The sequence below is a fragment of the Anoplophora glabripennis genome, unplaced genomic scaffold (genome assembly GCF_000390285.2).
Source record: "Anoplophora glabripennis isolate ALB-LARVAE unplaced genomic scaffold, Agla_2.0 scaffold61, whole genome shotgun sequence".
Classification (NCBI taxonomy): domain Eukaryota; kingdom Metazoa; phylum Arthropoda; class Insecta; order Coleoptera; family Cerambycidae; genus Anoplophora; species Anoplophora glabripennis.
This window is the reverse complement of record NW_019416237.1, coordinates 1,020,152-1,044,981: the sequence shown is the minus strand read 5'-3', so window position 1 is coordinate 1,044,981 and position 24,830 is coordinate 1,020,152. Positions and strand designations below refer to the sequence as shown.

The window sequence follows — 24,830 nt, the reverse complement described above, 5'->3', positions numbered from 1 at the left end:
TGTTATCGCAGCCCCCTATGCAATGTTAAAAAGCATTGTATTCGAATATCGTAGGCTGTTCTCAGTTTGTTTTTTAAGTTTTACTCGAAAATCAGGCTTTTTTCGAAAAACATAAGAGAATAGTAATTTGTAGAAAATTGAACGAAGAAACATGGTTGTTACCGTAAAGCAGTGGGCTACTATTTTATTTAGAAAAATATGCCACCGATACCCTGTGTCTTCGTCACTGGAGGATGTAAATTTTAGGAAAAGCCGTCAGATTTTGGACAATGTTTACATAAATACATGTGCCCAATTTCAAATTATTTCACTTATTAGTTTTTAAATTATTTAATATTTTTTGAAGTTTAACACCCTGTATCTTTTTAACGAAGCGTTTTTAAAATTCACCAAAGAAAGCGAGGTGTCATTTTTGGTCACTATTTGTGAATCACCCTGTATATTAAGTAGTCCATCAAATCGACATACATGTTGACAATCTCGATCATTCAGTCGTCCATATTATACTGCATTTGTTTACATTTAGCAAGTTTTTCTTAAGTGTTCATCAACTACTACTATTACTTACTAGTTATTTTGTCGTTGTCAGTCTAGGTTAACTTTTGAAGATTTATTACAGTTTTTCAATTTGTGGTTTTCATCGTAAACTGTTTGTTAATAAATTATGATTTAAATTAAATTAACAGTGACAATACATTGATGGATATGGAGATAACGTATGGAAATGCTGTTCAAAACTGAACTGCGAGTTAACCCCATGCTATCGGTGGATTCAGCGGTCCCAAAAAGTTTTCATCGGATCATTATATTAAGTCAGTACATAAAAAAATTCTATATGTAAAAGATATTTCCGCCAGTCGAGCTTTCACACGTTTATTATGGTGGTATTTTATTAATTTACTCTTTAATTATCTTCTCGAATTTTGTATATTTTTTCTAGAAATGATGTTTATTTTCTATTGCCAAGGTTTTCTATTGCAACAAGATCTAACAACTGCCTTGTAGGATGAAAAAAGGTGTAATAACAGGTAATAATACATAATAATAAATATTATGCTGACGTATTTAAAGGGAAGGAGAAGTATCAAAGAAATATTTATGATTTAGCTACTTTCTCACCCTGTACAGAAAAAAGCGTAAAAAACTAATTTTCAATGTATCAATCAGCCAATATTCATAATTTGGAGGACTCTCACCCCAACATCCCCCTGGTCTTTAGGGCTGAGGGCGGGACTCTCTCTGAAAGACGCCACCCACCTACGTGCCCATTGGTCCTGGCGGGGGTGTCTGGCTGCCGCTGATAAGGCTCCAACGGGATGTGTGATGCTGATACGGTTATATTGTTATTCCGGTCACTTCTATATCCGAATTCTGAATGTGCGTGGTGACAAAATGTGCAGATTTTAAATGCATCTAAAAGTGATTGACAGTGAGCTGATCTAGGATTTTTTTGGTTTCCTGGAAAAAGATAAAAGTTTCACAAATGGTAAGGTAACATGAATGCACACATAAGATTGTTCTATTACAGTAGCATAGAAGTAGATTTTTCTGTTTGGTGTTATCGGTTTAAACCTGTTCCTTCTAAAATTAATTTAGATATTTCAAAAGCAAAATTTGGTTTGTTTATCTAAACAACAAGCATACCTAATTACATCCCTGTTTATTTTTAATAACACAGACCCATAAAAAAAAAGTATCGGATCTGGTATTCAGACCCATGTATTTCCATGTATTTTTTTTTAGCTGAGTCCGAATCTGCCTTCAGATTTGGCCCAACGGGTCTGAGTTTTCGGAAAAATTAAAAAAACAGGTCAAAATTCACAAAAAACGTCATTTACGATCGACGAAAGTTAAAAAAATCAAATTATTCTACCAGATCACTAGACGTATGATTTTTCACTCGTTTAATTCCAATTTATCATCTTAGAGTCAGACAAGCTGGTCCAATTTCATTCAAAAACAGAAAATAGATCAAAACGTCATTTTCTTGGCATAATTCGTGTTGCAGAGTTCTGGATCCATCTTTTTATCCACCCACCCATTTATGAATTCATACATATTTCTATCTAGTCATTCATGCATGAATTTATTCATCCACCTATACCACCTATAAAACCCACCCATCCACCCATCTATCCATCTACTTTTTGTACTAAGAGATGAGATAACAGCGTAGAAGTTTGAGAATGCAATAAAACTTGTAGAATACTCTACTTTTTAAACAAAATAAAACTATATCTACAAATCATTCTTATTTTTGTTGCTGCAACACGAATTATGCCATGAAAATGGCGTTTTGATCTATTTTCTGTTTTTGAATGAAATTGGACCAGCTTGTCTGATGATAAATTGGAATTAAACGGGTGAAAAATCAAACGTCTAGTGAGTTGGTAGAATAATTTGATTTTTTATAACTTTAGATCGTAAATGACGTGTGTTGTGAACTATGACCTGTTTTTTGAATTTTCCCGAAAACTCAGACCCTTTGGACCAAATCTGAAGGCAGATTCGGATTCAGCGGAACAAAATACATGGAAATACAAGAATCTGAATACCAGATCCGATACTATTTTTTTGTGCGGCTGTGTAATCTTCTAGCATTGGCAATTGTGTTTAAATTCACGCAGACAACAAATCATTACAAAGTTTTAACTTTCACCCTCATTAAATTAAAAATCGGTAAAGATGTCTACTACAAAATACTTAAAAATTGTATCGCTGTACAGTTCAGATGCATAAATAACTGAAGCAGGTATACCTATTAGAATTGTTTAGATTGCAGTTATATGAATGCAAATAAAAAAATATTTAATTGCTTCAAATTGTTCAAAAATTTGCATTGGATACAGCAATAGTTCAATTTTGTTTTTTATTTGAGCTTTATATAAATTTAACACGTACTGAATCAACTTTAATGTACTGTGATCTTTCGATTCTAAGTCAGCTTATAGTGTAGGTACCTATATTAATATATTTTTCAGTCAACACGACTTTACCATTAATATGATTATGTTGGGTCAAGTTATATTCTAAAATGTTGTAACGCAGTAATAGGAGCTGCGGTAGTTGAGTACTCAAAGATCGATCTACGTATTCAGCTGTTAGTTCGAATCCAGTTGTATTTGTCCATCATAGGATTGTACAATAGTGTAGCTGTAGATAATCCCAGGAGGAATTTGCAAGGCTCACTCTAGAAAAAAGAAGAAATTATTCAGTAATTATGTATTACATAATTATCATTATTATTATCATTAGATCGCCCTATAGATTCCAAAAAGAGTTTATACTTCATCCAATGAGATGATAATTTTTATTTGCAATACTAAACCTAAAATTATAATTGTGGTCGAGGAACACTGAATAAACGGTAGTGCTGTCTTAAATGGTATACCATTGAGAACAGAACAAATATAAGTATTTATGTTCCAAATTACCTTCAGTAAGGATCCCTACAAGAATGCTTAAGCTTGCTACACTTAATTTATGATTTATTTTAGAAATATTAACATGAAAATGCAGGTTTATTTAAATATATACCTGTCATTTTATTTTGTGAAATTGAGAAACATAGATGGTTTAAATTTTGTGAAATAAAATAACTTGTATCCAACAACGTTTGCTTCATTAAACATAACCTTCGCCAGTTTTTTTATTTGATTACGTAACAGTGAAGTCAGTTATTTCTAATTAACAATTAGTTTCTAGTACAACAGGCATCTGACAAATACTGGCAAAAGCATTAAATAGATTTTGTTTTGAAGATAGAAAAAATACAACTGAAAGCAAAATATGCAGTGTAAAACTAATAATAAAGTATTTTATTTAATTTTACCCATATTCTAATCTATGTAACTGATCTTTCATTGTAATGAGATTAATCTCAATGTGACATTATGCTTTCCACAAGACCGAGTGTTAAAATCGTAAATGTTTGTAAATATTTAAGAGTTACTATTTTGTGTGAATTATTTGCTTCAGCCTATGCTTACATGCAGCAGCGCCAGTCCAGTAGACATGGAGTGGTCTGGCGATGGAGAAAACACAGATTACAGCACTTCATCATCACCAAATGTTGGACGATCCGGTCAAAATCAGGACCCGGACTCGCTTTCCGACGACGACGACTTCTCTGATGAATTTTCAGTTATAGATAGCGACGACGAGAAAAGGGTTGACGTTCGGTACTCCTCCCATCACATGGTACAGGTACTTGTTGACATTATGCAAATATCCGCTAAGGGAAAATGTTTATCTTAAGACAATGGAAAATAAAATCCTGAGTTTGTCACAACATTGTTACCACACCTAGTTTAGGGTACACTATTTATCTGTTTCTAGCATTTTGTCCCATTATAAAACAAAAACACGTTGATTTTGCAATGTTTTAGAGATTTTGAATACTGTGACAGAAGTTGGACAAACTTCAGTGATTTTTTCTTCAGTCATGTGAAATTCATTCTACTGTCTCAAACTTGTTAGTAACTTTCCCTTATACAATTAGGTATAAAAAATAACAAACTCTCTTTATTTTCATAATAATTTAATTTTTTTTATACTTATGTATAACACTTCAAATTTTATACATGGTGAGTCGGGAGAATCGTACCAAACTCCAGGAAATAAGAAGAAAAACTCATATGTTGTGATTTTCATTTGTTTTCAGGTTATAGCGTACTTGCAAATTTTAAAAATTTGAAATCAGAGTGTCATGTTGCGAGTTCAAAAGTAGGATATTTGTCAGTGTCATTTTATGTTGCAATAGTTTAACATTGTTTGATTACACGTTTGTATGTTCAAAGGGTTATAAAATGTTAAGAACTTTTTCAAATTTAGAGTATGCAAATATGGTGTTTGTTTATGGTTTTTGTAATGGGAATGATAGTGCTGCTGTTGAAGAATATCGTCAATGGTCCTATTGTTGGCCTTCAAGATCTTCAGACCTCACAGCACTAGATTACTATTTATGGACCTGGTTCATAAATGAATTGTACAAAGTTAGAGTGAATACTCGGGAGGAATTAATTCGATGTATCGTCAATACTTCAGCACTGATTAAAGAAAAACATGCAGCAAGCATGAGAGTTACATATGTCCTTCGTAGACAAAGCAGAAAGCATTTTAGAAGTCAATGGTGGTGTTTTTGAACATTTAATTAAAGAACGCTATGATTCATAGAATATAAATAAATGGTTATTTTTTATTGAAACATACATAGCTTAAAAACAAATGAAAATCTCATAACATTTTAGTTGTTTCTTTTTATTTTGATATGTCAATTTATAATATCAAAATTTTGTATTGTGGTAAGAAGAATTATATTCGCAGCTTCCTCAAATTAATTTTCAATTATAAAAAATACAAGAGCCTCTAAAATTTCTCAAAAGAGCATTCAAAAGCACTTGTTAAAAAAAGTATTATTCTCATTTTCAAATTCGATATGTACGACAGTTAATATGAGACAGATTTCGACATAGTACAGTCAAATTTAGTTCCCATTTAGTTCCATAGAATGATTTTTTTTTTGATACAATACATCCAGATAATACACAATTTCCCTAAAAAAAATTTTATATACAGGGTCGGAAAGTCCCCATGGTTCATCGACCGTTACGTGAGAGCGATAAAGAAAGTCATAGAAATCCGTGCGATAGAGAAAGATGGCTATAATGAAGGCGTCTAATAGTCACCGCCCATTTCGCCCTTCCACAAATAAGATCCACTTCTTATTTTAATAATACAATAGACAAAACACAAGTTTTTCTGGAGATGTCCTGAAAAAATGCAAAATTGACTATATAAACTGTTTTATCTGAACACATAATATCAGATACGCCAGTTCGTTATTTTCTTATTGCTGTGAGGCAGATAGATAAATATCATGGCATGAAAAAGTGATCTCTGAAATTATAAAACTAACGCAACAAATTCTGAAAAATTCAGATACGTCAATTCGTTTTCTAAGGCACTAAAAATAAATAAATAAATACGTCAGTTCGTTTTTTAAGGCCCTAAAAATAAATAAATAAATAAATAACAATAATAATAATAATGATAATCATAATAATAATAACAATAACCCAATATATAGGCTATTGACTATGCACTTTAGATAGGAACTACAACGTAAGAGAAATTTTATTGTTTGATATGTTCAATTGACCCTAAAAAATGATAAATCCGCGGAGTGCTACCTTTCAAAGGGGTGCGTTTTTGAGAATGAAGTAAAAAGGTGGTATTTTCAGTTTTTTGTGTTTTACTCGAAAACTATGAATTTTTTCTATATAGTTGTCATCAGAAAAGTTGTCAAAATTGAATTTCCAATCGAAATGAGACCTTTTGAAGTCAAAAAATGTATTTTTAACAAATATATGCCCAAAAAACAAGTAAAAAAAAAACGAAAAAATGCGTTTTTTTTTCTTTTTGGTTTTTGGCCCACAACATTTTTCTGAGAGGAGTTAGATGTAGGCATTGCTTCATAGAAAAAAAGTTAATGTTTTTTCCTTTAAAATAAACCTTTATAAAAGTATCTACGACTAATAGAAACCGAGATACATTGGATCAAAGTTGGCTACTTTTTGGATTTTTGGCCAATTTTTGCCCTTTTTGACGATTTTCGTCTTATAACTTTTTTCTGAGTTAATTTAGGTATATGTAATGCCATATTCAAATGAAAGCTGGTTTCTAGGCCTTTAAAATGGTGCCTGGTAGAAGTTGTTTGTACAATTAAAATCAACCAAGATATGTCAATTTAACCAACTTATTTTCTATAGTTCTAAGGTCTGAACTATGTTTTTTTATAACATCGACATATTTTTATTGAATAAACTCATTGCAAAGATTCTTAGAATAAATGCAAAACAGCAATGGTCCTAATATTGTGCTCTGAGGTAACCCAGCATTAAGGATATGTTTATCTGAAAGTTTGTTTCTATTTTTATTACAATTTTCGATAAAATTCAATAGGAGACTAACTTTATTTGTACCAAGATGATCAAAAGGTATTAAAATGGTATTAGAATACAACAAAATAAGTATCTTAAAAATATTTTGACGTGTTTTGGCTTTTTTAATATAATTGGGATGGGTTTCTGTATATTTTAATGCAGGGTGTCAAAAGCCTTGGTAAAGTCTAGCAGGCTTTTTTACCCTTCAAATCTCTGTAAATCGCAGTTATTTTTAAATTTCACAATTTTTTTTATTAATCAACACAATTAAAAATGGTTTGTCATGTTTTAATACTCGCTTCTGACTGTGTAGAACAAAATTTTCTTTTTTGTTTGAATCCAGCTCCAAAATTTTAAGTATTTTATCGAAATCATAATATTAAGCTTTGATTGATAATAAATCAAGAATAATTTTCCAGTTAATAAAGACAGTTAGGAATTTAGGATTTCAAAATTATAATGATGACTTCGTAAGGGCTGTTTGTTGTCAATAATGAGTGTATCAAATTTAAAGACAATAAGTAATCAAAACTTCAAAAAACAAATCCTAGCATCCTACATCTTCATTTTTATAAGCAGTATCAAGTCCTATATAAATTTGTTGCACTTATTTCCAGAACACCCTGTACGTATACTTTAAAGTCTCTTTTTTAAACTTAAAGTAGCGGCACTTTCCTGGTTTTATAAAACAATTTGTACAGAATGATCTTCTTCCTCGACTCGATAATTTCACAGTTACGAGTCGCTTCAGATAAAAAGAAATCTTATTTACACAAACTAAAAGCGGTCCTCAACTTCTCGACTACTAAGCCCTTGTTTATTTAGAATGTCACTATAAAGGACAGACTAAGACGAGCGCTGTTCCCAACTGATCGAATAAAAATGTACTGCATCCATCTTGATACCGTTTAAATCTAGAAGCAAAGGTTTACTCCCGTGACACACGAGCACACGATACCACAANATGAACATTTTTTGTTCCTATAATTTTTTATATTTATATTTTAAATCATTTGTCAGTATCATCCATGATATGACATATTTTAAGGGTTATATCTCATCCATATTTTTTTATATTAGACCCCTGTGGAGACACCGGTAAGAGGGGTGGTAAAGAAAATATTTACTAACAGCAGGGAAAGATGGAGGCAGCAGAACGTTAGTGGAGCATTTGCTGAACTTAGAAAACTAGTACCAACTCATCCTCCAGATAAGAAGTTGTCCAAAAATGAAATTTTAAGGATGGCGATAAGGTGAGACTTATTTATGTTCTGAACAAAAATCTTTCCAAAATTAAGTGTCACTTGTTATGTTTATAATTGCGATTCTAAAATTTCTAAAATTGTGAGGTGGTTGAAATAGAAATATGTATAACAAATTGTATTGAAAATTTTAGTACATGGAAATTATAGGAGCCCTTTTACGATAAATTTGCAATTAGATTACAATTCAGGATATCTAAGAAAATTAACTTTTGACAGCAAACCCAGTTTATTAAAAATGTAACCTAGAACCACATAATATGAAGCCTATTTATATAATTTGGGAAACAGTCAAAAATTATTTTTGATACGACAAATGTCTGTCGACGTCGCAAAGTATGGTAAACTTAAAACAATATAATTTCCTAGTAACGAGAAACAGAGTAGTAATTTAGGATTATTCTATCGGCTGCATTTATTTACTAAATGTGACATCATTGCAAACTTATCGTAAATGGACTATATTAATCAACTCCTATTGTTATACTTTTATCTTCATTAGTTTTTCAAGGTTATACTGTCTGTTTCTGTTAACTGGAAAATATAAATAAATCTCTATAAAATAGGCACTAATTAAACTTGAACTAGTATTTTATTACTACAAATTTTACGATGTAAATTGTCTATAAGTGGCCAAGACATTAAATAGCCCAGCATTGCATTTGCTGAATTATAATTATTCGTTAGTTATTCAAGCTGATAGGCGTTCCAAGGAAAATATAATTATATTAAAATATTCGATGGAAGTATTTCCAATGGCTCTCAGAAAACTTATGACCTTGATTAGTAATAACTAATTATTGTTATTACAAATAAGTTTTTAAGTGCTCAAAATTCCATTGTTGTTTGTGTTTAATATACAATTAATATCTCTGGAAAGAGGTACATTATAAAATCGTTGACGTAGACATATACAGGGTGTCTCGGTACATGATACAAAAAAGTCGAGTACAAATAGATGAGATCAAAATAATATCAATTCTTCATATAATTTTTTTTTATACGGGCCTTCGTTAACAAGTTACGGCCCCCCAAAGGTGGAAAAGTTATTTGTATTTATAGTCTCTAAACTAGTATTAACTTCAGCATGATGCAAATTTGGTGATCGATAACACATGCGTATAGCTTGTTTTTGATATGTAAGTGAAACTTCATTATGCTCAGAACGCCAGGGACGGACTATGCCCAATGGTTTACAACCCAGAAATTTTGTATAGATGACGATCGCTATCTGCCTGTATCAAAAATAAGTTTCCTGAAGAATTTGCCAACGATAATACCTTCTTGGTAAAATTAACAGCTTAGATAGTATTGGTGATTTTATGTCATAGTGCACATCGAGCGGCGCCTCCACCATTTTTGGTTTTCAATTTTTAATTGGACATAAATGCTATGTTAGAACCGTACATATTTTTAAAATAAGAGTAGAAAATTTTACTGTCTGTTAATGTAATTTTCACTAACAAAATTTGACAAATACACTACACAACACAAAATAGAAAAACAAAACAAGAATAACTTAAAGGAAGTTAAAAAAATAATTTGAAAGAAAGAAAACTCTCAAAATTTTCACCTCCATACACTTCCTAAGTCTACGAATGTTATTTGTTTGTACACGCACGAAAATGCATTTCTCCGGTAATAATTTAATAGATCCATATGTTTTTGATGAACACCTGAATGGACATCGATGTTTGGGGTTTTTGTAAAATAATTTGCAGCCATTATTAGACAATGTTCCATTAGACACCTGGAGAAACGTTTGGTTCATGCACGATGGGGCGCCTACCCATTTCAATATTGATGTACGAAATTATTTATCCATTGTGTTTAATAATAAACTGATTGGACGAGAAGGCCAAATTTCATGGCCACCACGTTGTCCAGACTTTAACCCGATGGATTTCTTCCTGCCTGAAAAGTTTAGTGTACGCAACCCCAGTACAGACAAGGGATGAATTGTACAAATAATTAATTTCCATTGTGATACTATTAGACATACCCTAGAAACGCTTTTTCGTAAATAAATGATATTCGTAGACTTAGGAAGTGTGTGGAGGTGAAACGTGTCCATATTGAAATTGTATTTTAGTAGTTTTCTTTCTTTTCAATTACTTTTCCTTTAACTTATTCTTGTTTTGTTTTACTATTTTCTGTTATGTGTAGTGTGTTTGTCAAATTTTGTTAGTGAAAATTATATGAAGTAAGATTTTCTAGGCTCATATTTTAAACATATGTACGGCTCTAACATATCTCCAATAATTAAGTCCAATTAAAAATTAAAATTTAAAATGGTGGAGGCGCCGCTCGAGTGCACTGTGACATAAAATCACAAGAATTTCCTAAACTGTTAATTTTACCGAGTTGAACCAAGACGGTATTATCGTTGGCAAATTTTTCAGGGAACTTATTTTTGATACAGGCAGATTGCGATCGTCATCTATGTAAAAATTCTGGGTTGTTAACCATTGGGCATAGTCCGTTTCTGGTGTTCTTTGCATAATGAAGTTCTACTTACTTTATCAAAAACAAGCTATACGCATGTGTTATCGATAACCAAATTTACATCATACTGAAGTTAATAGTTTAGAGACTGTAAATAAAAATAACTTTTTAATTTTCACTTTTGGGGGCCCGCAACTTATTAACGAAGGCCAGTATGGAAAAAAATATATGAAGAACTGATATTATTTTGACCTCATCTATTTGTACTCGACTTTTTTGTATCAACTGGGACACCCTGTAGATAAAAAAAATGTACATGACCAGGAAGAGAATACAAAATATCGAACTATGACTTAAATTACAATTTTATCATTAACTCCAGTTCAAAGGCATGTTTATATTTTTGTATTACTTTATTTTAGAAAGCAACTTTATTCTTTATAGCAATCATAATGGTACCCGCTGATTAGTTCACGTAAAGGTCATTTTTTGTTAAATGTAATTTTTCACTATTGCGTTGCACATTTCCTTGTTAAACGATAGTGATTAATTTCTGAATATACATTAACTTAATTTTTATGTTGACTGGTCCTGTTTTTTACTTCTTTGCGAAAAGTTTATTCTTTCAATTAATTATAAAGCATAAACAATTTTTTTAGACTTCAATTTTAACTATGAACCATGGAGAATGTCTTAAACGAGATCCTTTACCACCAACATAAAGTTTTGCTTATCGTTGTAGGTACCTATATGCGAGAAATAGTATTTTAGATTAAATGCTGCACTTTGAGTTACATTTTCACAAAGATTATAATACATTATTAATATAATTAGCTAAAAATTCGGCGTAATTCATCCCAAACTTAATTTCAATTTAACTTTCTACTATAATGAGCACTTATAATTCTCTTTTTTAAATTTATTTCAATTAGTTTAATACTTTTACGACTACTAGAGTAAAATGATTTTATATATACAGAGTGTCGCGCTTAAATGTGATACGACCTTGTAACTTCTTTATTTTTTGGCTGATTTCAAAATTTTATTACGAATTCTCATTCAGCATCCCTTACAACCACCACCAAGTTTTATCAAATTCGATACATCTTCAGGCGAGAACTCCGTGTCGTTAAACAATCAGTTAAGAAGGCCTTGAAAAGATCTATGTACATGTTTCGATTGTTATATTGTTATATAAATTATAAGTACAAAGGCAAATTTAGCTTTGCTGAGTTTGCATACGGTGTATGTCTACATAACCCAACTTAACTTAATTCACGTTTATTTGAATATAATGAAATTTATCTGTTTAACATGACACTATTCATAGTGTCCGGTTAATGCGATAAATTTACAAATATTTTTTTCTATGATGATTTACATTAAGGTGTCCAGAATTGCACTAGACTTTACTTGGTGATAAGATATCTAAAAATAAGAATAATTAAATTGGATTGATGAAACCTCGGATAATGACAACTAATTTTGAGCAAAAATTTGCTTGTTGCTATATAAATCTGTCAACCAGTGATGGAGATGCTGGGAGATAGCATCACTAAAGGCTTTTTTTCGGTACTGAATATTGGTGAATAGCTGACTCGTAGTTACTATTTCTATCTCTTTTGATCTTAGTTGTCATATGGTAGTTTAAATCTCTTCACTCACTCAACTACATATAGTACAACATACGACTTCACTTGCGAAAAAAAGCCTTAAGATTCTCAGAATTTTAATGCCATTGAATATTTTGTGAATTGAGTAATTGTTTTTAAAAGGAAACATGATTTTTTTGATAATTATTGAGTAATTATTCAAAACTTTCTGGGATTTTCAGAGATCTCCCAGCATCTACGTCACTGGTTAATAGATTTGTGTAGCAACGAATTTTTACCCATATAATTGTCATTGCTTCAAGTTTTATCAATTTAAGATATATTTAAATCAATGTATTTTTTTTTAATTTCAACCCTACCTCGAAAACAAAGCATCATACGATTTACGTTTACATGAACATCTTTTCTTATTTTGACGGGTACTCTTAGTGTGTGCAATTGGAGACATCCAATACAGAGTGTCCGGTATCTACTAACCTCTCGGAAGGCTGTTGGGGAGGTCAAAAATAAATAAATAAGTAACACTACCTCTTCCTATAACTTTTTTTTCATAATGTTCCTTCTAATGAAGATATCGAGCCCCAGGTACCTAGAGATTTATGTTTTGAATTCTTTCTATAAAAACATTTTGACAAAATTTTGTTAGATATCATGCTATCGATCAGAAAATATTTTAAGATACTGCAAACATTTTTATTTGGAAGGGTACTCTTCATTTATTTCCATATAGTTGAAATAGTTTACGAGAAACAAGTTCAAGTTTAAAAATAAAGATTTGATAGTCAAATGTTCAAAATGAGTTAGATGCATATTATATACCTACACCAAGGTCGCCAGACATAAATTCATTAGACTTTCTTCTGTGGGATCTTCCAAAAATAATTTTTGGGGAATAACAGAATTGTAATCAGATTTGAAACAATTCAGGAATGTTATTTTATGTCCAAAAGTGTACTTGTAGCCGAGTTTTGACTACTTATCGAAGTGATAATTACTGTTTCTCATTTTCTACTATTACAAAAATATTTATTTTTAATTTTTTACTTCTCTTTCGTATACTATGACCAACCCTTTCAAAGATTTTTGAATGTTAAATAAACGAAATACATGAAACACTTTTTAAAATAATTGTGGTTGTTGCTGCAAGTTTCAAAAACTGCTTTAACTCGAAAAGAAAAGTCGTTAGAGTATCTAAATGTAATATTTTCATTTTGACAGCATGACCTCTGTCAAAATTTTGAAAAAAATATGTGAGGTCTGTGCATCAGTCAATGACTGGGCAATAACTGGAGCTCAAAAAATTTGTTTGTCAAAAAATCTTGAAACTAGAGACTTGAGCTTCAAACTGTATTTTTTTATCTTATTTTTCAATGAGATATAGCCTGTCAAATGACACTAACAAATTTCTTATTTTTTTTATTCTTTTAATTTTATCCAGTACTGTATTAGAAGAAAAATTATTGAAGAACTTATTTTGATCTCATCTATATGCTCTCCAAAGATTAGCAGATACTTACCGGACACCCTGTATACCCGGTATGATAAAAACTTTATTTTCTTTACTTAGATATATAAGACTACTGACAAACGTCCTGGAATGGCAGCAGACAAACACAGGTCCCATCCAAGTTAGCGTGAAGTGCGAGGATGTGGTATCAATCACAAGACACCAAAGCATCATATCCGGATCCCATACGCTCAGAACAAGGGCAAGATTGCGTCGTAATATGATGAATCAACCACTACCACTTTGCGACCGCAATGGAAATAATTTGTTGATGATAGCGCCCAATAATCATTTGCCCTTTAGAAGAGCATCCTTATTCATCGAGTTACCCACGCGTCATAACCACAGTAAAATAAAAATGGAATCGGATGACGTTGTCAAAGATAAAGATGAGGATAGAGAAAATGACGGGAAGCCGATAAATTTGAAAGATAAATGAATCGCTTCCGTTTAATGTGATACTAAGCGGTTTTGTTGTTATTTTTGTTAGGTGTACTATGTAGATCTAAAATACATGCGATTTATATTTATTAGACATACATATACGGGGTGTTGTTGCTATAAATTTTCTGGACTGAATCTGATTTGCAAAACAAATTGATGTCACTGATTAATTTTTGTTTAAGTTTCGTAGGTAGGTTAACATTACCAACAGAAAAATTGGATGTATCTTAAATAGAGAATTAAACTTTGAACTGGAAAAAAATCTGCTATTTACTATTCGTGAAATCAGTCATTTGTTCGATATTTGCAATTTTATTTATTGTCTCTTCTAAAAATAACGTCCTCTAACAATTTTAGTTTTCAATGTTTTAATAGACATGATTGTTAACCATTTTTTGGGCCGATTAGCTAGTCTGATATTGACGATCTTTGATCTTTGTGATTAAACAATTCAACTGTTTCATAACAGCCATTACGCCTTCAAGTAAGCCAACCTGAGGTTAAGCTGATTTTTAGAATGTTGTTGCGAATTTATTGCAATAGATAAGTGACAAAATTTAGAAGAATAGGAAGAAATAACCTTTCTAAAATTCTCGCGACACTGACAATCAAACTTTGTATGAGGAAATTGAATTTTACTAGAATTTCAATTGTTGGCCCCTGGGAGCCCCTATCACCCACACCTGGGTTGGTCAGAAAGTGGCATGGACTCAAAAAGTGCAAGCAGTATACTTGCTGGCCAAATCATATCAATTTTATATGCTGATATCAAATCTCATATTTTGGCCCCCGGGACCCCTTTTGACCACAGGGGTTGACCACAGTTGGGTCACAGGGTCGCAAGACGCCTAAATATAAAGTTGGTAGCCTTATAACACTAAAGCGTACCAATTATGTGTGCTAAAATTCAATCCCGCGTGAACATCATATTTTGGACCCCATGAGTTGAGCTGATGAGTTGAAAAGGCTTAATTCCCGATAAAAATGAGATCCCCGCCCTTCAAAACCCCCGTGACCAAATTTAGCAGCCCAAACACATTGCCGTGCACATCTCATATTTTGAACCCTCAGACGCCCTTTTACACACCCCTGGGGAAGGTCGCAAAGGCGATTCGACCCGAAAAATGGATTCAGGGCACTTCAAAACCCGCAAGTGGAACATTTGGCCCGCTCGGGACGGCAACTTTATGAAGAATGTACCTTGTTGAGATTAGCCAAGATTCCCCCCCCCACTGGGGGGAATTCGGGGGGGAGGGGGTGCCGAGCGGCATCTGGATTTTGGCCAACTTTGATAGTAGTGTCTCAATGAACATTTTTCACAAAAAATCAGCCAAATCGGATCTGTCCCGGCAAAGTTCGAGGTGAAAACCTACTTTAACGCGACTAAGTCCAAAATTGAGTTTGCTTTACATAATATCTGATACATCATTTCAGACGTATTTTGACTAGCTGAGAACGAAACCGTGGTAATTATTTATGCACAACCGGCCAATAAGATACTCCAGAAACAAAAATTAACCATAATCTCGTTAGTCTGAGCAAAGCGAATACCTACTTTTTTGGCTAAATTGAGTGATTTTTGGATCTATTTTCACCCTAAACAAAATAATGGCCGATTGTTTATAAATTTTGACTACGGTATCGTTTTCAGCTGGTACGTCAGAAATGATATGTCAGATCTTTTTTGTAAGCCTGATATTCTATTAATTACACAACTATACAAAAAAAAGTTGTTTGTACTTTTCATGAGACATATGTTATCCGTAGTATTTTTGCCCCCTGATCACGAATCTGGTGCAATTCTGCAAAATTCAAGATGGCGGATCCAAGATGGCCTAACAAATTTTCTAAAAATAACAGATTCGCGCCAAATTTGGTGTAAGGGGTTTTTCGGGGAGGTTGATCACAAATTCGAGGTCAATTTTTCAAAATTCATGACGGTGGCCGACCAAATTTTCAAAAAATAACACATTCGCGCCAAATTTGGTGTACGGGGGATTTCGGGGTCACTGATTACGAATCCCAGATCAAAATGCAAAATTCGTTTTCAAAAATTTAATCAATTGCCTATGTACCTACTTTATTACCTGACATTAGGCAGAAAAACCGTGAATAGATTTTTTACAGAAAAAAATCTTTAGCCGAAAAAAAGAAGGTTAAAACATGATTGGGTTCTCAGATTATAAAGTAAACAAAAATATTACAAAATTAATTTCGCGATTCTGAGCTCGAATACGTAATCAGCGACCCCGAAAACCCCCGTATTCCAAATTTGGTGCGAATCTATAATTTTTTGAAAATTTGTAATATCTGACCTTAATTGACCCGTTTTTAAAACTACAAAACTACAAAGATACTACGAATAACATATGTCGCATGAAAACTATAGACAATTTTTTTTTTGTGTGGCTGTGTTATTAAAATGGCAAGACTTTGGCTTGGTTTTATCTATTATTGGCATCAAAATGAGTAGCACTACATCTTCGCACGCGAATTTTTTTTTCGTGTGCCGGCCGGTGTAATAATCCAAAATAAGATTTGAAAATGATATATTGAAATTGTGAAATAATATAATCATTCAAAGAAATATCTTGTATTTTCGTGTTCAAACATCTGACAAAGAATAACATTTAAAAAACTGCTACTACAAGAAAGATCTGTTTTCCCACTTTTATTGTTTCAAGTAAAATGTGGAAATAAAAGTATCTCTTTGTAGTAGCTGTATTTTACGTCTTGGATATTTTTCGAATTATTACATTATTTAACAATTTCATACATCAGGTATGTGTTTATGTACTAATTATATTTAGACATTTTTTATTTTAATTTTGGATAATTATTACTAGCCATTTGCTACTGTAATTCAATGCTAGTTGAGACAGCCCATAGAGCAGTTCTTTCACGCAACATCAACAGTTAGGAGTATTGTTTGTGGGATTAGATATCTTTTTTCTACAAACGTCAAAAAATGACAAGGTTTGCGCATTGACAACACTTTTTTTCGGATTCTTACGTTACCATGACACCGTGCCCGAAATACTTCGCGCACTAGGGTGCGAAATATTTCGCACACTGCATGTAAATTAATAAGAGTTTTGTATTTCAATCTTTGAAAAAATGAAGCAAAACTCCAAATTATTATTTATTTTTAAATGAATAACAATAATTTCCATTATTTTAAATAATATCTGGCACTTAAAATTGAAGACGCGAGCACAAACGTCACTTTAAAATAATTATTATTGTTGTCAACAACAGCCACTTTGTTTCCATAGTAACAGTGAAAATTTGATTAGGAAAGACATTTTAAGCCAGCTCAACACTATTTTCTATAATAAATTAGGCATTTTACTTATTTATAATATTTTTAAGGGATAGATTTTGACGTTTGTAGAAAAAATATTGTTTGCATCTCGTGCGCGAACTACTTTGGTGGTCTCGAATAATTTTTGAACTCGGCTTCGCCTCGTTAAAAAATTCAATTCCCGATCACCAAAGTAGCATTTCGCGCACTAGATAAAAAAATAACTATTTCACACCTAAATTTCTGGTATCGAAGAAAATAGTTTCACTACATTCGATAATATTTTTTAGAAAGAAAATTAATTTCGTTAAATTATGGTAATGCCTTTAGAATGGTTATTATAAAGTGGTCAATTCTCATCCAAGGAAGTTACCATTTGTTTACCTGTATGTTGTTTTTTTTCGTACCCCTTTAAATTTTTTACTGAGGAGTGAGGAATAATGGGTAAATTGATGTTTCTGAAAGTCTTCTTGTCCAGACGGCCTGATTTCAGTTGGATTAAATCAGACACGCCGGAATAAGTAAAATACACAAAATTCCTCTTATCTAGACTTATTACAAAGGGACGGAAATACACCGCAAAATTCGGAAGGCGACTTCCTCCGCACACCTTGCCCGAACCGTGACGTGACGCTCGTCGACCTTGCTAACCAATGGGAGTGGACCCCAGCAGTGAATGAACACAAGACAGAACAGCGTACGAAACTGCTTGAGTGACTTGGCTCTGGAAGAAGGCGAATAAGTAATCTGACGGTACAGCGTCTACCTTTCTAATAGTAAATATTCGTGGTTTAGTTGCCGTTTGTGTGCTATGTGTCCAAGTTATGTGTTTTTCGTTTCGAGCTGAACCGATAATATAGCCTTACTTTCGAATTTGGATTGGATTTTAAATGTGAACGTGTTGAACGTGTGAAGTTTCTACTTTCTATAGTTGTTGCCGAGATATTGTTTTTATAAGGTATGTTTACATTTACATACGCCACGGTGGATTATGTAAATAGCTAATGATGGGATGATGTATTTATATTTTTACGATGATGCTATAAGTGGGACGATAGAGGCAATACAGATTGCATGAAGATGTAAATGGCAATAAAATAAACACATCTGGCTGCTGTGTATCAGCAAGGCAGTATTACTTATTAGTATTAATAATAATAAAACTGTAAATAACAATTGAAATAATCAATAACAAAACATGTTTGATCTAATAAACAATACTTTTTCTGGAAAACTGTTTCCAAAAATTCTTTATTTGTTTTTAACAAAATTTAAATTTCAACTACACTTAATTAGTTCTTTTCTTCAAAAGTTTTGCAGAGTTGATAAACATTTGAGTATTTACTATCCGTAATACATAATCCAATAATTTGAATTTAAGGTCGATTTTTTTTACATTTTTTTATATTTGAATGAAAAAAATATTTGGAGGTAAATATTTAATTTTTTGGTCCAGAATGTAAAGAAAATTACCTACTTTTAAAATTTTTATGTTTTCTGATAATGCACTGTTAATACAATTTAATAGCTGAAACGTGACTTTGTTTACATCAAAAACTGTAATTTATTGAGCGAAAGATTCTTTAACACAGTCACGTCCAATGACGGAACATTCTTTCGTTTAGTATCACATAATAGACGATGTTAAATTTTCTCTATCAACTCAGAATTAAATACTCGAAAATACCTGATATATCTGAGTTTAACTTTATATTGTCTAAATTATACCAATTCTTCATTAATAGAAAACGAAAAAAAAACAGTAACAACATGCTCTTAACTGATTTGCAATTAAAAATAATGAATATACATTATGTTACACATACTATATACGGGGTGTTACACAAAAAGTAAGTCAAGTCGTTAACCATAAATTCATTGGATGACAACAATAGGATTTTATTAATGACTTCATTCTGGTGTTTCTCTTTCGAGATACAAAGTGTCGAAGCCATAATTTAAGAAAACTATTGATAACTGTGTTGTTTTTTATGATATTTACATAGTTGAAACTTTACAAGAACTTTTATCTAATTCCGGCACATTTTTTGTTGCAGTTTTAATATAAAAAATCGTATCGTGAATGGAAACCCTAAAATATTACTTGTCTTTAGTACAAAATATGTAATTTCAGTATAACAGTTGTGAAAACGAATTGTAGAAGGCTAAAACTATAATTTGTCCAACATATTTGGTTCCCTCTTATTAATAGATTCAAAATATTTATTCGTAGATGTGGTAGACTTACTGAATTTTGAATTTTTAATATTGGTTTCGTATTTTTGTCTTGTTCTTTTTTTCCAATGTTGGGGTGCAGCTAACTTAAATCACACCAATTAAATTGATATAAGGTTTAACCAAAACTCTTGTTAAAGTCGATATTTCAAAATACATATTCCGGTCATATCAAGTTGCAATATCTCGAAAATCTGGCTCTAAATCAAAATTTTACAATAGAAAAAAATGAAAGAAGCAAGAGTTTGTCATAAAAAATAAGGTTCTTAAATCACAAATGTGCTCTAAAAATGTTATGTAAATGGCTACAATAACCCCCCTCTTTCTCCGCGCTTTCCAACCAACGCGTGCCAGTGTAAGAAGCCTGTGCAAAATTTCAGTTGATTATCTTTGAGGTAACAGTTATTAATAAAAATATTTTAAGTTTTCACCTTGACACTGAATCTTGAAAAAGGGGAGATACAAAAAATGTATATTACGTTCGTTTCTGTAATTAATGCTAGACTTAATTTTTTGTAACACTGTGTATCAAACCATCAAACTTCTGAAAAAATTTGGATTTTATTTATTCTCAGATTTGAATACAAAGAAAATGGACATCTTTTCATCAATCACCATATCACCATATCATACTTTCATATCTATATTGTTATTATCTCAACACAGTAGGTGCAATATATACATTTAAAACTAACATACCTTTTATCTCCGTCAGTAAGACAGAAAATTTTCACAACACTGTTTTTCTCACTCACAATTGCTCGAATTTCCAAAATGTTCAAAATTCCAGACGTTTTGCGAAATATCTGTTGATGCTAAATATTCAATATTTTGAATTTATTAAATCAGTACAGTATTTGTAAGGCAGATTATATAAAAAATTAACTTTTGTCAATTTTGTAGCTGTTTGAATTATTGTTTGAGCAAAACCTGTATGTATAAGATTGATGTACCAATGAAAAAAGGCTTACCTATAATTTATTAGGGATAAACAATGTTTCTAATTTAAAATGGTACATTCATGTTCACAATTTATGTTTGTATTCAAATATACAAAAATGCAATTTTATGTTGGCCAACATAAACAAATGATTAGAAATGCAGTAGTTGACTTTATCATTAATAATAATTATGACAGTTAACAAACACATAAATAACCAATTCCTTTCCAGCATTTAATATGTAGAGGATGTCGTCAACAAATGTTTAAGCTGAAATTTGGCATTTTGCAAAACGTTCATGTTTAATCAAAAAGTATACATGTATGCACCAAATATTATATTGGATTTTTTGTTTGGAGTATTATTTTCTTGAATATTATTTTAATTTTCATATACGCAATTATTGTACTTATCAAATATTACTAAAAATACCAGGTTTTTTATTTTCAAGGTTATTTTACCAAATATGTAGGTATTATTTTAAGTTTCATATTTGCAATTAATTACCGAATATTAGTTTAAGGTATAAACTGTTTTTTTGTTGCAATTAAAAAATTTATCATAAAAATATGTTTTTTTTATAAGTAACAACGAATATATTTGATTTTTTGAGTAAAGGTATAAGGGAGACACACATTGTCTTTCAAATTATTCCAACCTTAATATATTATAAATAGTGAATATAATCAACATTTACTTTATTTTGTGTTTACTGAAATAGAACGGTTTTATTTACATCGACAACTAGGTTCTTCATAGTACAGTTCTATTTTCAAACCGGATTCTAACGTCTGAAATAAATGGTACTATTAATTTAATTTAGTTTACAAAACCATTCTTGGATTGGATTGTAACCACATTATAATCTCGATAAGTAAATATAGTCCTCCAACAGCTGGTGTGTTTCGAGTTATGTATAGAGTTTTATTTCTATAATAAATATTTTGCGATTATAAACCATAAAAAAATTGAGTAAATTTTCACTCAAAATCAACACAATTTTTTGTTAAAACGAATCCACACCCAATTGTAGTACTGAGTAAGATTCACTCAATTATTTGTTAGCTAAATAAGTCTTATATTGACAACATTGAATAACTTTTGATTGAATCAATTCTTGATTGCAAATAAGTAAACGTATTTGTTTTCTGACAGTATAGCCCAAACTGCGCATCAGTATCTGTTTGTACACAACTTTGTGTCTTAACTCAGAAATGCGTATTATTTATACTGAATGGAGTGATTTTTACACAGCTTGTTCTCAAACAATTTTAGTACTTCTAACTATTTGTTGATAAACTTATTTTTTTGTTAAACTTTGTTCACTCAAAATTCAACACCAAAATAATTTCACTCTTAATAGCCTTGAAATTATACAGCTTATTTTTTACGTTGCACCTGCTTTAAATAACAAATTAATGATGTGGTTGATTTTCTACGAAATGATTGACAATAACAAATTACACAGCTCCACAAAAAAAATTCTGTGCCAGACACACGAGTACATAGATCTTGTGTATTTTTTGATGTTGAATCCGAACCCCCAGTCCAAAAATCGATTTACCAGGGCATTTTTTAGTAAAACGCTAAAATATCCCCTAAAACAGGGTGAAATAGTGAGGAGTCACATATTTCTCTATTAAATATTTTTGTCTGAATTTTATTTGAGCCGGTTTTTCGAATTTCGAATCCGAAAATTCGTGAATAAAAGATGGCGGATCCAATATGGCGGATATAAAAATCGGAAGATTATTGATGAAATTGTTACTCGGTGGTTTTCGAAGTCGCTTATCACGAATATACACTAAAAAAGTCGGTGTGAGTGAAAGTAATCAATATTGGGTATTTTCATCATTTTACTCCTTTGTGATTATATTTAAACTAAAACTGAGTACTTTCACTCAAATACAGGTGCTCCTTAAATAAATTTTTCACGTAAACTCGTATTTGGTGCTCTTGTACCTAAATCAGAGTAAATGTCCTCATTACTGAGTGAGTTTAAATGTATAATAATTTCGAGTACCTAATTGGCGCCATGAAGATGGCACCACTTACATATTGCTTCTGTAATCTCGACCACAGTTGATAGGGGCCCGATAGATGCTCCAGAAAAGCGTGATCGCCAGAAGAACAGGCCTTAGCCGGCGACCGCGCCGGGTTTCAGCAGGCGGGTCTCGGCCAGGACAGGAGGAAGCCCCGCGAAGTGAATTAATTTCAACACTATATATCATAATTAATCATTTTAGATTTATTTTTGCACTCAATATTTAGTTAATTAAAAACCAAGTCTTAGTAAAAAATGACTCAATAATAGTTAAATTTAAATTATATTAGAGAAAAAGTCAATTCTAAATTGGTTTTATATATTTATAATAGAGTCAAGAGTCACTCAATTGATAGTTAGCAGTAGGAATTCGGATTTGAGTAAAACTCACTCATTTCTGATGCAATAGTTTCACTCACAATCAATTGTACTCATACTAATAGAGTGAAAATTTCACTCAATCGGGTGTGGACAGAAATTGATGCAGTATTGAGTAAATTTGAGTGAAATTTGATTGAAATTTTTTTACATGGGAGGTTTTAATACGGAAATTCTTAAATCCAAAATGGAGGATCCATTATGGCGTAGAAATTTGCATTTACCACCAAAGAAGTGCCGTTATGAGTATATAAAAATTGAGTCTTTTGAGTAAAAATACGCAAATATCTAAAAATAAGAAACAAATAAAATGAATTCGATTTGCAATGTGTTGTCTTTTTCAAATACTCTTACCAATCCCAGGAGGCAGTGATAACATCATACATAAGCGGATGGGAATTATAAGACGCGCAAAATTAGTAAAATTTTAGAACCAAAAATATAAATTTGGTAATTCAAGTAGCAAACAAAATTCACTTACAGGGATGGCAAACTACGCCCTTCTGGTTGAGACAGTTTGCTACAAGTTTTTATTTTATCAAGAGTCTCTCGTTCAACAAACTTAAATTACTCATGTTTAATGTCCATCAATTCTAAACCGTTACGGTGAATAATCTTATTGGTTCTAACCCATTCTAACCCATTTTATCAAGTCGAGTGTGAAGCTATTTGTGTTAAATACATATAAATAATTAAAAAATTATTAAGAAATAATTTTTTCTTCAATTCTCTTTCTATTTATTTTTAGTTTATATTTAATTTGGTATATCTTCTAAATAGTGTTAACGTTTTCAATTTTTTTGCTTGTATTTTAAATTTGTGTCTAAATTATGTGTTTACCTTAACGTAAATAAGTAAATAAATAAGTAAAAACACACATTAAGCGTTTTGATGCTTTCCGTCATTCCCTCCTTATTCCAACTATTAATTAGCCTTGTGGATAAATGTGGTTCTAATAATTAAATCATGATTTGCCAATATTATTCCATACATTATAATGTATAATGCTGTTCTGAACGTCCTCAAAGAGTTTCTATAATAAGTATGAAAATATTAATAAATATGCATAGTAAATAATTTATCGGTTAACTTAACCTTAATGCTATATTTATTCGTCCTTTATACTCATAAAAACTGCTGCATGTCAACCTTGTCTTTCTGTCTGTATTAGGAATACCAGTAACCATTTGTGGTGTGAGACGAACTCGAAATAAATTAGACACTGTTTTCGCATTTAGTTCTGCAATACCTATAATATTTTGCTTGAGATTCATAATAAAATCACCACGGTAGCGTAGTCGGTCGAGCATGCGGTGGCAAATATTTCTCGGCCTGACTTCCTATTCTGGTCCGGGTTCGATCCCTGGCGTCGGTCGGCACTGGCAATGTCGATGGATAATGGGTGTTTGTCCGCGTATTTTTAAGTGTAGCAGAGCCAATTTAATCGCAAAAGCCATAAATAAATATCATATTAACTAACTCTTGTCCCGTAAACTCTTCCATTTTTTTCGCTTAGAACTATTGAATTGGTAATCGGGCTGACAATACTTTGACATAAGAATACCTTGATAATTTTGTTTAAATTACTATGGAATTGACCAAAGTGGGATTAATTCAAGAGCGATTTTCTCAGAAACCGTTAAAGATAACGATTTGAAACAAGAGTACCTTTTTAACGTAAAACAGTTCGGGAAAACGGAATTTGCTGTCCAA

The 24,830-nt window shown here is 31.6% G+C and overlaps 2 protein-coding genes across 2 annotated transcripts in view; both read left to right on the top strand.

Annotated features, from left to right (window-relative positions):
- The first annotated feature begins 1,370 nt into the window (after positions 1-1,370).
- On the top strand, positions 1,371-14,471 carry LOC108917726 (neurogenic differentiation factor 1). The gene is made up of 4 exons (XM_018724469.1): positions 1,371-1,486; positions 3,979-4,206; positions 8,025-8,197; positions 13,832-14,471. The coding sequence occupies exons 1-4, from the start codon at positions 1,484-1,486 to the stop codon at positions 14,208-14,210; spliced, it is 783 nt and encodes a 260-aa protein (XP_018579985.1). The 5' UTR covers positions 1,371-1,483; the 3' UTR covers positions 14,211-14,471.
- A 3,730-nt stretch (positions 14,472-18,201) lies between these two features.
- LOC108917713 (putative ferric-chelate reductase 1 homolog) overlaps positions 18,202-24,830 on the top strand; it is a 41,443-nt gene continuing 34,814 nt past the window's right edge. Inside the window, exon 1 of the mRNA XM_023455725.1 lies at positions 18,202-18,477. The gene's annotated coding sequence lies outside the window, so the exon portion shown is untranslated. The remainder of the gene's footprint in view (positions 18,478-24,830) is intronic.